The following is a 16,960-nucleotide window of genomic DNA, read 5'->3' on the forward strand; positions in this document are numbered from 1 at the left end:
ATTAACCATGAATATAGTTGATTGAAAGTCTGTAAAAATAGAGGTAGCTCATCTCTTGTATCATATCCCTTCATGCCTCTATCAAGATTTAAACTTGAGTCTCTAACATGAAAGTCCCAGGATTAAATGACCTAAGTGACTTAATTCAATTCTCAATTAAAACACGATATTTGAAAATGATTGTAGCAAAAAAAATTTTTTTGCAAATAATGTGTTGCGAGGTGTGAGCCATGGTCTAGCCACCTCGACTATGTGGTAGGCTTGCCATGGCTTGGGTCCTCAAATACCAAAAATAAAATTTATAAACCTAACTCCTCCCAAGTTTAGTAGAGCAGTGAATAAGTCGGGTATCGATCCACAGGGACTCTAGTGCAATTATTCACCACTTCCAATCTAGTTTACTATCACTTTGTGTTGAAAGGCAAAAATGAGAGATTTTTCAAAGGTTTTTCTAACAATCTACTGAAAGCATGTAAATTCTATATTATCTCTACTGCTAAAAAGTAGATCAAGGATCATGAATCACTCCTAGACTGTCGTTTGGTGCAAGTTATGTTTGGTTAACTATCCATCTTAGACTAACAACTAAGTGAACCATTCAAGGGCATAGAGTAATGAAGTTGCACCAACCGTCTAGAGCATAGTTGGGAACCAAGGTATATTCTATCTCAACGATCACAAATTCATCCCATACATGAACCGTAGCCTAATCCGTTTAGTAGACTGAATCTCTAACTAGGCTATCATATCCCTTAGAGCATCATCACTCTCAAAGATGATTACTTGCATGGTATTTAAATGAAAGCAGGTAAAGGAAAGCATGTAAATCAAAGTAGTAAAGGAAAGCAAGTAAGTGAAAGCATTTAAATGAAAGGAAATATATGGCTTTAATTGCAAACTCAATAATCTATCACTAACAATCAAGAGTACAACTAAGAACCCTAATGTACTCTGTAACACAAAGAATGACAGGGTTGTCACAGACCTTCACAAATCCAAGCATAAGCCAATACAAGAATTTAAATGAAAGCAGTAAATCTACCCTACTTTCGTTCTCAATGACTTCTTAAGTTTGTCACTAACCTAGGAGAGGCCGAAGAGGAACCCTAAGCACATATTCAAAAATATTATTTATACCCAAAAGGGTTTACAAGATTTGAAATTCAAAATAGGAAAGCTTGCACTAGATCTCACGCAGAAGATCGTCATTGTTGACCAAGTTGCACCCATGCTTTCCACTGGACGCACCCTGGTCGTGGCTCGCGGGAAATCAGGAATTCAAACTTCAGCATCTTCAACTTAGTCACGCCAATGGGTCTTACTGGTCGATCTGCTGGTCGAGACTTGCAGGATCTCAACTTCAGTTCAGCTTCAGGAACTCGACCTGGCAGCCCCTCAAGGTCTTCCTGGTTGAGATGTTGGTCGAGACTCTTAGTATCTCTAACTCAGTAATCTTTAGGTTCTCGACTTGGTCACCCCTAAGGGTCACTTGGTCGACCAATTGGTCAAACCTTGCAACATTTCTTCTTTAGTCTAAACCTTGGAGTCTGCAACTTGAGACTTGGTCGCCCTTTGTGTTGGTAGTCACACCACATGGTCGAACAAAGTCTTCTTTTCCTTTGATGATTTGAGGCTCTAGTAGCTTGGATGAACATCTTATTTGAGCTTTGTGCAATGATGAGTCCCTAAAATGCATGAATTTAGACTCTTATCTATCTTTTTTAATCCTTAATTTATTATGTAATTACCCAGTGTTAACATTGTTCGGAGCTATGCAAAGTTTGTTGGTCTTTTCAGGAAAAATAGGTTAAAACCAAGGAATTAGGCGTACGAGAAGCTAAAAGGGAATTTGGGATACGCAAAGCTCAAATCAGATGTTCAGCCAAGCTCCAAAGCTCCAGATCATCCAAGGAAAAGAAGTCTTTGCTCGACCAAGTGGTGCGACTAGCAGCACAAAGGGCAACCAAGTCCTCATCCACAGGTTCTAAGGTTCAAAGTGAAGAAGAATTGCTGCAAGGATCAACCAAGTCTCAACCAAGTGACTCTTAAGGGTGACCAATGAAAAGGAAGGTGTACTCCCAAAAGGGGGGTGAATTGGGATTTTAAAAAGTCTCTTTATAACCTATTTTATTAATTCTTTCTCAATTCTTTTTAATTTCAACAATCACACATGTATAGTTGATTTGAATTTCAATCACAAGTTCATTTTAGAATTAATTTGGTTATAATTCTTTATGAATGAGCATACCAAATTGAATACTTTGTAGGTTTTTCAAGACTTCTTCCAGCACTTTAAATCAACACCCAATAAACCAATTCAATCAACCAAAATGAGTTTCGCAATATGAAACAATATATCAATTCCATCAATGCTTCCAAGATTCAGCTTTTGAATATGACAACCCACTTAACAAGATAAGCCGGATTTCAATATGAATTCAACCAAGCTTCCAAAACTCAAAAATTAAATAAACCACTTTCAATATTAATGAGCTTTAATATCTATCAATGACTCAGTTCTAAAAATGAGTAGCACTAGGGCTATCTCAAGTATAGGAGTTACGTCGTGTATTACTCGCCACAAGGGCTAGATCGTCTCCTTAGTGAATGCGTTTAATCTCCAATTTTACTTTCTTCCAATCGAAGTTAAAAAGGTACTGAACTTAGTTCAGATTCTGGATTTTCAAGATGGTTCAATTTCACTTTTAACGAATTAAATGAGACGTAATTTAAAGTCCTAAAAATAACATGTAGTGAATTAAAGAACAAAAACAGGAAATCCTAGTCTACTCAAAGAAATATCGGAACACGCGTTAACTAAGAACGGTAACTTTAAACACGTAATTAAAACACACAAAATACGAACTTTAATGGAAGGGACCCTAAACTAAATTAGGCTTCAACCAAAACTTAAATTTTAAGAGAAGAAGACAGCTAATTTAATAAAAACAATTTTTTTTGCTTTTTGTATTTTATTTTATTATTATTTTAAGCAAATAATGAAACACTAAGCTAATATTAAAACTACCACTAATCTACTTGAGAATAAATACATAAATAAATACTTGAAAAATAAATAAATAACTGCAGCAAGAATAATAAAATACTGTAAAGAGCATCCAAGATTCAACTCTCTTTTCCAATAACTTCAAAAAAAAAAAGTACTGACATCCAACTTAATATTAAAGAAGAAAAGAAAAGGAGAGAGAGAGAGAGAGAGAGAGAGAGAGAGAGAGAGAGAGAGAGAGAGAGAGATAGAGGGAAAGGGAGAGAAAGAAACTGCAGGGGAGGTTCTCGGGCTACTCTGTTCTGCTGTGGAGCTGAGCTATTGTCTGTGGTGGCGCTCGGCTGGAAGAACCGCTAGTGCTTCTTGGTTCGGCTGCTGGCTTGCTATGTTGTGGAGTCGCTGGCCTCCTCAGCTGGAGCGGAGAAGTTGTGAGGCTGGCCAAGGCGGAGCTGTGCTGTGGCTGGTGCTACAGGTTCGTGGAAGGGCTGTGAGGGTTGCAGGAGCCTCAGGTGGCGGAGCTACAGCAGAGGAGCTCGGGGATGGTGCAGTGATGGAGAGGCTAAGAGGCTGAGCAAGATGGAAAACTGAATAAAAAAAAAAAAATAGGGAGAGAAATAGGGGAAGAGAATGAGATTGAGAGAAGAAGAAAGGGAGAAAAAAGGAGCAAGAAGAAGAGATGAGGAGAGATAGAAGGGAGAAAGAGAGGTGGTGCCGGGGGCACAACTGCGCAGGGGAGAAGGAGGGAAAATAAATAGGGAGGGGGGAGTATAGCCCTAGGCCCGTGAAGCTACAACCCGACCCGGCCTTGCATGGCCGAGTCACATCAAACTTCATTTAATATTTTTTTTTTCTTTTTTTTTTTCGTTTTTTTTTTTTCATTTTTATTATTTGTGTTCACAGCCAAATTTGACCATCTTGGAGCCTATGTCGCTTGAAACTCAAAACACGGAAATTGTAGATAATCCTTTTTTATTTCTCCAAAAATTTGAATCGTTTCGATCGGAGCTCGTACGTAGTTCATTTTCCTTATAAACAAATGCGTGTGCATAGGCACATATATAGTAGAAGTTAGTATATAAGAAATGACTGATTTACAAAATATAAGTGTAGGAAAGGGAGATGTAGTCAATTGTTCAGCAAAGGAGAATGCAGATCTCTTTTATGCCGTGCTTGGAGGACTTGGACAATTTGGCATTATTACCCAAGCTAGAATCGCTCTTGCACCAGCACCGGAAAAGGTTAATATATCTACAATTCTTTCATTAATAAAAAAAAAGTATTGGTTAGTTGCATCATTCATTGGCTAGTTAGTATGATTGTCGTTTGTGCATTAGTTAACTAAAGGATCAATTGTATAATTTTAACCTGTAGGTGAAAGTGGTTGAGGCTATCTACTCAAATTTTTCCTTGTTTTCCAAAGACCAAGTAGATTTGATATCTCGTAATGACACATTCGACTATATTGAGGGATTTGCTATGGTAAACATAACTACTAAAACAACCAGATATCGATTAAAAGTCGCCAAATATTTCAACCCAGATCAGAGAAATGCTACCGATCAGGTAAAAGAAATTAGTTTCAAGAAAAAATTTGTGCATATACACATGATTTATATACATGCACTCATCCTTGCTAATACTGTATCAATTTTAATGAACATGTTCGGAAAATCAAGGACTTGTTGTCTGGGTTGAGTTATAATCAATCAACACTTACCATAACAGAAGCTTCATACACAGAATTCCTTGATAGAGTGCATATTATTGCAGAGATACCACTCCGAAAAATAAATTCATGGAATGTTCCTCACCCATGGCTAAATCTTATGATCCTTAGAAGCAAAATTCAAGCATTCATAGATGAGGTCTTTGGCAACATTCTTGACTGTGAAACTAATGGTCCTATTATAATCTACCCAATTAACACTGCCATGTATGTACATATGCAAGCATTCAATATACACTCACATATGAATTTCTTTGATTTACTAAGCTACTTGACTAATTAACTTACGTCCATTTGTCACATGTCCATAAATTGTAGGTGGAACAAAAACACATCTTTTGTTATCCCAGATGAAAGTGATATATACCTTGTATCTATCCTAGCAGCAGCATTTCCATCTCCTGCGCAACAGGATGACCTACAAAGATTATTAGATCAAAATAGAAGGATTATAGACTTCTGCGAGAGAGCTCAACTTACGGTAAAACAATATCTAGGATATCAAAACAACCAGGCTGATTGGCAAAAACATTTTGGTTCATCTCGTTGGGACGCCTTCAAAAAGAGGAAATCAGTTTATGACCCATTTGGAATCCTTGCCCCCGGTCAAGGAATCTTCCCAAGATCCTCAGTGCCTATCTCTTAAGTACTGATGGATTGGTCTATGTGTGTGTTGTTTTAATGTATTCCCTCTACCATCCAACAAATGGTTTTTTTCCTTTTTCCAGTGGGTGCTCTTGTCAGTGCATGTCTTCTTGTCTTGTTGTTGTTTGGCTTAGGCTTTTGAGGCTCTAAGTCTGTCCTTTTTATATAATAATACATCTTAACATATGTTTATGTCTCCGCATATGCATTTTGCCTTTAATTCTTCTTGTTTTATTTTCAATTGATTTTGTTCAAACTAGATGGATGATTATAGCATACACTCTGATTTAAAAAATAAAATAATAATAATAATAATAATAATTTGAATTACAGTCATGGAAGTTGTAAATGATAGAAATTGGATAATTTGGTGAAACAGTAATTTATTGATTTATTTATTGTTTGTTAATTGTAATGCCATTGGGCCTAGAATACACTATGGGTCGTTGGGCATCTCCCTTACCATACCTATTACTAAGCTTCCCAAGATTCAAAATAGAAACTACGATTATGAAAGTTGCAGCTTTAACCATTGAGATGTCATATGGGGAACACGATGGAAGTTATTGGTAAGGAGCTTCCAGTCTTTACTTTGTAAAAAATAGAAAAATGTTAAAAGTAATGGATAAGATGTTAATAGATAATATTTAAAAGGGAAAAGATGAAAGGTAGAGTCATGATAAACCTATCAACAAAAGAGTATGCATAACACCAGATTCAATTATGACGATTCAAATGCTATTAGAAATTTTGATTGTAAAGGAAGATCCATTTATGTCCATAGTCCATAAAATTTGACATACTTTGTATGGTAATTTTTTGAATGGTACTAAAGTGTACAGTTTCATGTTAACTAGCCTTAAAATTGTAAGAGGAGATTGTCGCAACGTCACGAAGTGCGTGTGCCCTGGGCGGCGAAATAAAAATGTTATTTATGATTTTCAGGAAAAATAAGGAATATCGGGGTCTCCACTAACCTTTTAGTGTGGTTAGAACACATGATTACTGTCCCGTTAAGGGTAGAATGGGGCTATGTTACTAGAGTTGGGGTCGGGAGTTCGGTTACGTGAGGGGAAGGTACAAGCACGCTCTACGCAACCGTTCTTACGAACGTTACCTAATTAATTTGGAATTATCTTTAAGTTAATTTAAAAATTCTTTAAAATTACTCCTATAGTGAATTTACCAATATACATGCAAAATAAATAAATAAATAAATAATACAAAAATATACGTAATATATAAATATATACATATTCCCTCAGAACTAAAGGTACGTGAAGTCTGAAAGTTTATACCCTCACATATCTAGGACCACGAGATTAGCTAGTAATACTTTCTGCTGAATACTTCCTGGAAAATTCCGAAGCACCTTCCTGCATCTTTCCACAGATCCCATCAGCGTACCCATAGATAGCTCTACATATAATAGTTGTGCCTCTACCCCAGTTATTCTTACATACCCTGTCGATAGAAAGGAATGGGTGCCACCTATATCAAATAAAATAATAACTTTATATGGTAAAGCAATGAGGCTACTTGTGACTATGTCTCCGGCCGTCTCGACATCACCCAGTATCAACACATAGACTCTCATCGGCGCAGTATTCCTCTACTGACCTCCACAGGGCACCTGGTACCCACCTAGCAATGGTCTGTGAGCCGATGCATAACTCAACAACATCTGACATGATCGAGCCATATGGGCGGGCCTCCCGAAACGATAACAGACATTCTCCCCCAGCTGGCACTCACTAGGGTGTCTCCGTCCACATCTGGGACAAGTGGCAAAAGGCTGTCCACCTTAAAATCCACCGTGCTCTACCATCTGCCTTTGAACCACAAGATCTACCTTCTCTCCAAGGGCCTCGATTGGGACCCACCTGAAAACTTGAGGGTGCGGTCCTCTTCTTCTAGCCCTGTATCTCAGTCTCTCTCAGCAAACTCTCCTCTGTTATTATAGCCCGATCAACTAGCTCTGAAAAATCCTCTATCCTAAATACTGCCACATGTCTGTAAATATCACTCCTCAGGTTTCTCTCGAACATTCTAGTCTTCTTAACTTTATCTGGAACAATATGAGGGTAGAAACACGATAGCTCAATAAATTTCACCGTGTATTGCTGGATGGTCAATGATCCCTGAGACAAGCTTAAAAACTCCTATACTTAAGCCTCTCTAACTGAGACAGGATAGTATCTAGTGAAGAATACATCCTTGAATCAAGCCCAGGTCATCGGCACTGGAATTGTTCTTTACTCCTCCAACAATCTAATGGCCATCCACTATCTCTCAGCCTCCCCCGCCAATCTATATGTAGCATATAGGACCCTCTACTCATCGGTGCAATGAATTACAGTCAGAATCTTCTCTACCTCCTGCATCTAGTTCTCCACAACTGTAGGGTTAGCCGCTCCTGGAAATGCTGATGGGTTCATCTTCATTAGTTTTTCTATCGTGCATCCCTAAACTAGAGATGGACCTCCCCGTTCCCTGGAGCTCCGAGCAATCTCAGCTATAACTTGCTGAGCCATACTATAAACCAATCATTATAAACCCTAAAACCTATAAGTATTTGCTACGAACATGAGCTCTGGGTTCCCTTTTGGACTCTTTTAGGTTAGTGAGAGACCTAAGACGTCATTGAGATCCAAGTTAGTGTAGGAGTAGATTAGATTTCAATTCATGTTTTGATTTGTGCATGAAGTGTCCGAGGATCTATGATAACCAGCAACGTTCATGTATTCTCTGTGTATATTACATGATCATTCACTTGTTCCTGCTAGCATTAGTGACAAACATTCTGAATAGAAAAGGATTGATCTTTAACTTGCTTTCTATTTACTATTTTCATTTACATGCTTTCCTTTACCGTTTTTGAATTATTGCTTTGATGAATGATGAAAGGTTACAACAAGGAATAACACTTCTATAGTTTCTGTCAGGTAGAAGTAGTTGGCTACGAATATGTGGAGGTGTTTTTCTTATCGTTGAGATGGGGTATAATCCGAAACTTGACCGTGCTCCAGACGTTTGGTGTACCCTTGCTACCTTGTGTCCTTGAATGACCCTCTCCCGCTTTGGCTTGAGAGGCTTAGGTTAGCACTCTTATGTATACCTGATTGAACGTAGTCAGAGGCATGAAGTCCAACGTCTGATTCATGTCTTAGCAACGCCTTATCATGTAGGGTAATATAGATTTTACTTGCTTTCTAGTAGTTGTTCGCAAAACCTCCATTACAAAATATCATCTATTTATCTTCTTTTTTTTTTCACAAGGTGTTAATAAACTAATTGAGAAAAGTTTTACAATTGCACGGTTTAGTCCCTGTGGATTGACACCTGACTTCCCCACTTTCTGCTGAACTTGAGATAGTCAGATAGTATAAATATTACTTTTGGTAGTTAAGGACCCAAGCCTTGGCAAGTCTACCAACTTGTTAGCACAAAATGAGAACCTTACCACATGTCACTCATTGGGCTGTTCGGATTAATAGATAAGGATGAATGATTTGGCATGGTCTGTACTGTTCGGAGAAAACATAGATTGGACGACTCTGGTTGAAATACGTCGCATACCAAAAGCATGGATGAGATTATGCCACATGTCACCATTTGGTGGTGACACATGTTCACTAAACCCTTTAATATTAAAACCAAATTTTTTTTCTTTCTTTCCTGTTTTTGATTTCCACTCTCTCTTTCCTCTCCCAAACTTTCTTCGCTATTCCTCTCTTTCTCTCTCTCCCTCCCTCTCGGATTCATCATCATCATCATCATCTTATTCTTCTTCTTCTTCTTCTTCTTCATTTCTTTTTCTTGATTTCTTCCCCTCCTTTCTTCTTCTCCTTCCTCTGTTTCCATCTCCTTTCTCCAATCTATTCTTCTTCTATTTTCTCCCTCTCCTTTTGTAATGGTTTCCTTTATACACTCATCTTTTTTTCTTTTCTTTGCTGATCCACGCACCTCACAATTTTGCAAGTTTGGATCAAACTGACTTGAAGGGATTTGGCTATTAGAAAAGTTTTCCATTTTTCCCTAATATTTTTTTTTTCATTTTATTTTGATTCATCAATGCACTGAGGTTCAGCCTTTTCTTTGGATATGAGATCTGAAGCAACCCACTGATTTTGGGTTGACTCAAGTGCGTCAACTCACCGAGTTATGCCTTGGTGGATTCGGTGAGTGGGTTAACTCACTCATCAGTCTCAGGGGTTGTTTGGATTAGGGAGTTTGGCCCACGTTTGTCTGATTTTTTTTCTAAAAAAAAAAAGCACGCACAGAGTTTAAAATTGGGCCTAGGCCCCCCCTATGAGTCTTAAAAATGAGCTATGGGCTTTATGTTTTCCCAAAATGAGGCTTGGGTCACGTGAATTTTAAAAATGAGTTATGGGCTATGGGTTTTAAAAAAATATTGGGCCTAGGACTTATGAGTTTTACAATGAGCCATGGGCTATGGGTTTTCCAAAACTTGGGCTAGGCCCAACTTATTTGAAAATGATTCATGGGTTGTGGGGGCTCAAACCCACTGGAGTTTCTTAAACTGGTCTGTGCTCAAGTGCTAATGGATCCATATCTAGTTTTGATATGGGTCTCTAGTCCTCAAGATGGGTCAGGCCACTTGGGTTTGGTCAAATGGGTCGGTCAACGGGTAACTAGTTCGAGTTGATGGGTCGGATCTGGATCCTTGGATCTGGGCTAACTGCTTTCAAAATATTTTGATTCCTATTTTGAAATGAGTGTTGAGTGATAATAATAAGTAAAAACAAACAAACAAACAAACAAACTTACCTAGATTCTTGTACTCCTCCAATCTTTAGAATGAATCTTGATACCTTGTTGCTTTGATGTTGTTGTTTCTACTTCAAGGATTGCTTTGTACTGTTCGTTATAGGGAATACCTCTAATTGCTGCTTACTTCTTAATCCTAGATTGCTTTCTGATTATTCTCTTAATTCCTTCTGATTGCTCGTGACTTATGAATTGTCTTTGCCACCATCAGTTGTTAATTATACTGCACAACATACATTGTATGACCTTCGGAATGCCCTGACACTATGAATCTCATACTGCAACATTCAAAATGAATTTTGCACACACACTACTTCTCAACTCTCTTTTTTCTTTTCTTTTCTTTTTTTTTTTGGGTATTTCTATCTATGGATTGGTGTCCCGCTTCTACGAGTCCTCCCTATTTATAGGCTCGGGACTTTGGCTAAGATTGCAATCTTGTAGATTTTTTACTTAATTCATGGAATCATTTAGATATCAATCTTGCATATTGTTTCTAATTAATTCACAGAATCATTCAGATAACACTCTTGCATTTTCTTTTCATTTAATCCATAGAATTAATCTTGTAGATGTTGCAAATTTTTCCATTAATTCTCATAGAACATTCAAATTTTTTGCCTTTTATTGGCTGATTTTCCTTTGATTTTGGATGTAGGTGTCCACGAAGGTGCTAGGGATATTTCGGCATGCGCAAGATGCTTATTCGATCTCCCCCCCCCCCCCCTGTATTTTGGTTGAGATTTTCCCACATGTATTCTCCCTATATACCTCGTACTATATATTTCCCCTATATTTGTAATAAATATGAGGACTTGCTTTTGTCTTCAATAATTGCTTTTAGGGGACCCCATTGAAAAAGGGGTGAACTTAATTTAAAGAAACAAAAGGACTCCATTTTAAAAGGACTCAATTTTAACACAAAATGACTCTAGTTTAAAAGGACTCAATGCAAATGAAATTTTAAAACAAAAGGACTCAATAAAAAGGACTCAATTTTAAAGTAAAAGGACGCTAGCTTAAAAGGACTCAATGTAAATGACACAATTTTAAAACAAAAGGACTCAATAAAAAGGGTTCAATTAAGGGGGCTTAAAATAAAAGGATTTGATTCAAGGAACATGGAATGAAAGAACTCAATTAAAGTGAAATCAAACAAAGGAACCTAAAACAAAAGGACTTAATCCACAAGAATGTAAAAGAATTTAATAATATATATATTTTTTAAAAGACTTTTAAATTTTCTGAATATAAAATTGACCCCTATTTTAGATAAATTACCAGGTTGTTACGAAGGGTCCCCAGATGCTTTCCACATTACGAGGGAACAAGCAACAAAGGGCCCCCCTATGAGAAGAGAAAATAAGCCCAGTCAAAATTGGGGTGTCTACAGGTTTCCTATGCAAATATTGTTCCTTAGTTTCTCTGAGTATTATGAGATGATATACTCAATTATATAATTTTTAAACATATAATTTCTATGCACTAAACATGGTCCGGGGAAGGAGTATACTTTATTATATAACTGAACATAAAGTAATTTAATTTAAATCTTTAAATAGCAAAAAGCAAATAAAGAATTTAGGCCCTTAAGCAGTCTCATTCTTGCTCAGAAAGTCCTCTATGATTTCATCAACTTTTTTAAATAAAAAGTAAGTTCTTTTTTCTCCCAATAAACTTTTTGCTTGTTTCATGGTGTTGATGAGACCAACAATTTAAAATGGTGTCTTTATAATATTTTAGGTGTTGTGCGCATCAATCATGTAAAATAATTAGTTTTTCTATAATCAAGGCATTGTGCTTGTGGATCATCAAATTTCGTAGATTTCTAATCTTCTTTTCAATTAACTGTGTTTCTTGTAACATAAATAGAGTCCACTAACTATTTGTTTAATTTCTTTTGTCCAATTGAATGCATGTGCTAGAGAGTTGCATTTCCAAGGACTTGTTAGCCTTATTTTTCTTTGAAAGGTCTTGATTAGTTTTTCTATAATCAAGGCAATGTGCTTGTGGATCATCAAATTTCATAGATTTATAATCTTCTTTTCAATTAATGGTGTTTCTTGCAACATAAATAGAGTCCACTAACTATTTGTTTAATTTCTTTTGTCCAATTGAATGCATGTTTCCTAGGACTTGTTAGCCTTATTTTTCATTGAAAGGCATAGCTTAATCAATCTATTCAAACTCTAGGTTTGCTAATTTTGCATTGTTTGCATCTTATTATTATTATTATTATGAAGGTTGATATGCACTAGGAAGTTTGTACCCATAGAATGTCCCATTTTATTTTCTATTTAAATGTGTGAGCTATGCCCTTAAAAGAAGAATTTTCAAAACTATTTTTTTGTAGTAATACAAGGACAAACTACGCCCAAAAATAGTATTTAAAAGAAAAGAAAAAACTAATTAAGAAATAATAGTTCAAGGAAATCATATCGTTTGCTAATGCTATCTGTCAAAATCACAATATGAAGATAGTTTTACGACTAGGGCCACAAAATATTTTTAATTCTATTTATTTGAACAAGCATATGTACTTATTATTTGGACAATAGTGACCATTGCTACGAAATATAGAAGGATTAATACCCCCAAAGTACTACAAAAAGATCTTTAAATGACTAAAGAACAAAAATATTATTTAATGAAGTATGAAATCTATCCAAACTTTACAACCCATTATTAACTAAAGAAACATTAAGAAAACAAGAGATACAAGATGAATTTTACTTTTTTAAAAAAGAAATCTTGACTATGAAAGAATAGATGTACACTCTGTCCATAGATTAGCAAAGAGATACAAAAATTTAACCGAAGCTACAAAAGGAAATTTTTTTTTTTCAACATTCCAACTGCTTTTTAGTGCATAAATCAAGGAACACACTTCAAAACTACCCTATGAAAATTGTAAGGGCTTAGAAATAGTCTATGAATTACATATTACCACGAGAATCTAAAAAAGAAATATTATTATTATTATTATTATTGTTATTATTATTATTATTATATACAAAAAATACAAAAGGTGTGTGTGCATGTGTATTTGTATGTATGTATTATGTACATAATTATGTAGTTTGAAGAAAAAAGCAAAAGGAATTTTTTTTCTTTTGAAGAGATAATGGAGCTTTTGATTTCCTATAGATAGTTTTTAGCTATAATGGGTTCAAACAGATAGATAGACGTTAGTATAGTTATTGAGCTAATCTTTACCTTTCTTGAGTTTAGCTCAAACACAGACTAAATTTCTTTTACCTCTAATTAAATTTCGGCACTAATCCAATATTAGTTTAGGTTTGGACTTTTCAATTAGTTTGGCAATTCTTTTCAAACTCTAACTCAAAATACGTAAATAGTTTATTAGTTTTGCATCCTCCAAGATTTGTTGTTGATTGTCTATTCAAATGCAAGAGGAGTTTTACCATAATTCCAAAATTATTCTTTTACTTTTTTTTAATGGCATGCTCTAGGAGCTTGCACCCTCAAAATCATCCATTTTATTTTCTCTATAAAGGTTTGCACCATAGGATTGCACTCGTAGGATTAAACATGCATTTATTTATTTTTACAAAAATTCATTTCTTAAGATTTAATTTTGACAAAGACATAGGAGAAAAGCTTCCTTCATAAAAGATTTAGTATGTTCTAATTACATTATGCTAGTATATCATTTAGGCCCATAAAAATAAGAGACATGTTTTTGTGTAGGTTCCACCAATACTTAATGGGTCCAATCATTAAAATAACTTCCTAGGATCAATGGGTTTCATCCTGTAGGGACAAATTAATCCTTGTAAGTATTTCTCTTCCCCTTCAATCAAATTTTTATTTATTGCACATATATGCTATTGTGTTTGTTTCTCAAAATTTTCCTATTTGTTTACCTTCCTATTGAAGGGGTACACTAGAGGATTATATTCAATATGATTTATCCTTTCCATAACACCATCATCTTTACAAGCATTGACATCGGTATTTAGGATATGCACTCTAAGGTTACATGCCCTATCTAGGGTATATGATATTTTATATTTTCTATTTAAAGGCACGTGTTAATTTTCATGTATTGACTGTCATTAGTCAAAATATTCCTTTTAACTCCCCTATTTAACTTCAGTTTTCTCACACTCTTTTGTAGTTCTCCTTTTGGTTTTGTCAACAAGGAACCTTGTAGAAGAGTTCTCTCTCTAATGGGTTCATCACATTATGGCTTTCTTCACAAAAACAACCTCAAGTTCTTCAAACTTTTCATCATTCTGTTCTTGAATTCTTTAGTTTTCAAGATCAACCTTTGTTCCAAACTTCCTAGTACTAGTCAGAGTGCCTCAAACTTGAAGACACCATCCAGTTTACTGCCATCATTTGAGAAATTAGATCTAAAATATGGGTATTTTAGCTCCGATGATTTGAATGAAGCGGCCACTGATTATGGCAACATAACCCATAACCTCCCATGGAGAATTCTACATCAAGCATCAGTTGAAGACATTTCCATTCTAATACAGTTTATTTTTGGACTAGCTACAACAAGGCTATCAGATATGACAGTTGCTGCAAGCGGCAATCGTCATTGCGCTCATGGTCAAGCACAAGCCCTTAATGGAGTGGTTATTGAAATGCAATCACTACGAGGACCAAAAATGCAAGTTAACATTGGGGATCAACCCTATGTTGATGTCTCGGGTGGAGAGCTATGGATAAATGTTCTAAATGAAACTCTTAATCATGGGCTCTCACCAAAATCTTGGACAGATTACCTTTATCTCACTGTTGGGGGCACTTTATCAAATGGTGGATTAAGTGGACAGGCATTTAAATATGGACCCCAAATTGAAAATGTCTACCAACTTGAAGTTGTTACAGGTATATATACTACATGACCAAACATTTTTTTCTTTTCAAATATCTTGATTAAGTTCCACTAGGCATGTATGTGCACATGCATTTTTCTTCTGTAGTTCATTTTCCTTATAAACAAATGCGTGTGCATAGGCACATATATAGTAGAAGTTAGTATATAAGAAATGACTGATTTACAAAATATAAGTGTAGGAAAGGGAGATGTAGTCAATTGTTCAGCAAAGGAGAATGCAGATCTCTTTTATGCCGTGCTTGGGGGACTTGGCCAATTTGGCATTATTACCCAAGCTAGAATCGCTCTTGCACCAGCACCGCAAAAGGTTAATATATTTACAATTCTTTCATTAATCAAAAAAAAGTATTGGTTAGTTGCATCATTCATTGGCTAGTTAGTATGATTGTCGTTTGTGCATTAGTTAACTAAAGGATCAATTGTATAATTTTAACGTGTAGGTGAAAGTGGTTGAGGCTATCTACTCAAATTTTTCCATGTTTTCCAAAGACCAAGTAGATTTGATATCTCGTAATGACACATTCGACTATATTGAGGGATTTGCTATGGTAAACATAACTACTAAAACAACCAGATATCGCTTAGAAGTCGCCAAATATTTCAACCCAGATCAAAGAAATGCTACCGATCAGGTAAAAGAAATTAGTTTCAAGAAAAAATTTGTGCATATACACATGATTTATATACATGCACTCATCCTTGCTAATACTGTATCAATTTTAATGCACATGTTCAGAAAATCAAGGACTTGTTGTCCGGGTTGAGTTATAATCAATCAACACTTACCATAACAGAAGCTTCATACGAAGAATTCCTTGATAGAGTGCATATTACTGCAGAGATACCACTCCGAAAAATAAATTCATGGAATGTTCCTCACCCATGGCTAAATCTTATGATCCCTAGAAGCAAAATTCAAGCATTCACTGATGAGGTCTTTGGCAACATTTTTGACCGTGCAACTAATGGTCCTATTATAATCTACCCAATTAACACTGACAAGTACGTACATATGCAAGCATTCAATATACACTCACATATGAATTTCTTTGATTTACTAAGCTACTTGACTAATTAACTTACGTCCATTTGTCATGTCCATAAATTGTAGGTGGAACAAAAACACATCTTTTGTTATCCCAGATGAAAGTGATATATACCTTGTATCTATCCTAGCAGCAGCATTTCCATCTCCTGCGCAACAAGATGACTTACAAAGATTATTAGATCAAAATAGAAGGATTCTAGACTTTTGCGAGAGAGCTCAACTTACGGTAAAACAATATCTAGGATATCAAAACAACCAGGCTGATTGGCAAAAACATTTTGGTTCATCTCGTTGGGACGTCTTCAAAAAGAGGAAATCAGTTTATGACCCATTTGGAATCCTTGCCCCTGGTCAAGGAATCTTCCCAAGATCCTCAGTGCCTATCTCTTAAGTACTGATGGATTGGTCTATATGTGTGTTGTTTTAATGTATTCCCTCTACCATCCAACAAATGGTTTTTTCCCTTTTTCCAGTGGGTGCTCTTGTCAGTGCATGTCTTCTTGTCATGTTGTTGTTTGGCTTAGGCTTTTGAGGCTCTAAGTCTGTCCTTTTTATATAATAATACATCTTAACATATGTTTATGTCTCCGCATATGCATTTTGCCTTTAATTCTTCTTGTTTTATTTTCAATTGATTTTGTTCAAACTAGATGGATGATTATAGCATACACTCTGATTTAAAAAATAAAATAATAATAATAATAATAATAATAATTTGAATTACAGTCATGGAAGTTGTAAATGATAGAAATTGGATAATTTGGTGAAACAGTAATTTATTGATTTATTTATTGTTTGTTAATTGTAATGCCATTGGGCCTAGAATACACTATGGGTCGTTGGGCATCTCCCTTACCATACCTATTA

The 16,960-nt window shown here is 35.7% G+C and overlaps 1 protein-coding gene across 1 annotated transcript; it reads left to right on the top strand.

Annotated features, from left to right (window-relative positions):
• Nucleotides 1-3,392: 3,392 nt before the first annotated feature.
• Nucleotides 3,393-16,484, top strand: LOC131167460 (cytokinin dehydrogenase 6-like). Its single transcript, XM_058126266.1, has 10 exons — nt 3,393-3,549; nt 4,118-4,245; nt 4,379-4,570; nt 4,684-4,940; nt 5,052-5,338; nt 14,448-15,035; nt 15,225-15,352; nt 15,486-15,677; nt 15,782-16,047; nt 16,157-16,484. Exons 1-10 carry the CDS (start codon nt 3,393-3,395, stop codon nt 16,482-16,484), a joined length of 2,523 nt encoding a protein of 840 aa, XP_057982249.1.
• The last annotated feature ends 476 nt before the right edge of the window (nt 16,485-16,960 follow it).

This window comes from Malania oleifera, chromosome 11, assembly GCF_029873635.1.
Source record: "Malania oleifera isolate guangnan ecotype guangnan chromosome 11, ASM2987363v1, whole genome shotgun sequence".
Taxonomy (NCBI): domain Eukaryota; kingdom Viridiplantae; phylum Streptophyta; class Magnoliopsida; order Santalales; family Ximeniaceae; genus Malania; species Malania oleifera.

What these genes read in the sequence shown, in the direction of transcription:
- LOC131167460 (XM_058126266.1), top strand. Translation starts at nt 3,393, where the DNA reads ATGTTGTGGAGTCGCTGGCCTCCTCAGCTGGAGCGGAGAAGTTGTGAG. An exon ending in CCAACTTGAAGTTGTTACAG is followed by an intron (nt 15,036 to 15,224) that starts GTATATATACTA and finishes ATATAAGTGTAG; the next exon opens with GAAAGGGAGATGTAGTCAAT. An exon ending in TTGCACCAGCACCGCAAAAG is followed by an intron (nt 15,353 to 15,485) that starts GTTAATATATTT and finishes TTTAACGTGTAG; the next exon opens with GTGAAAGTGGTTGAGGCTAT.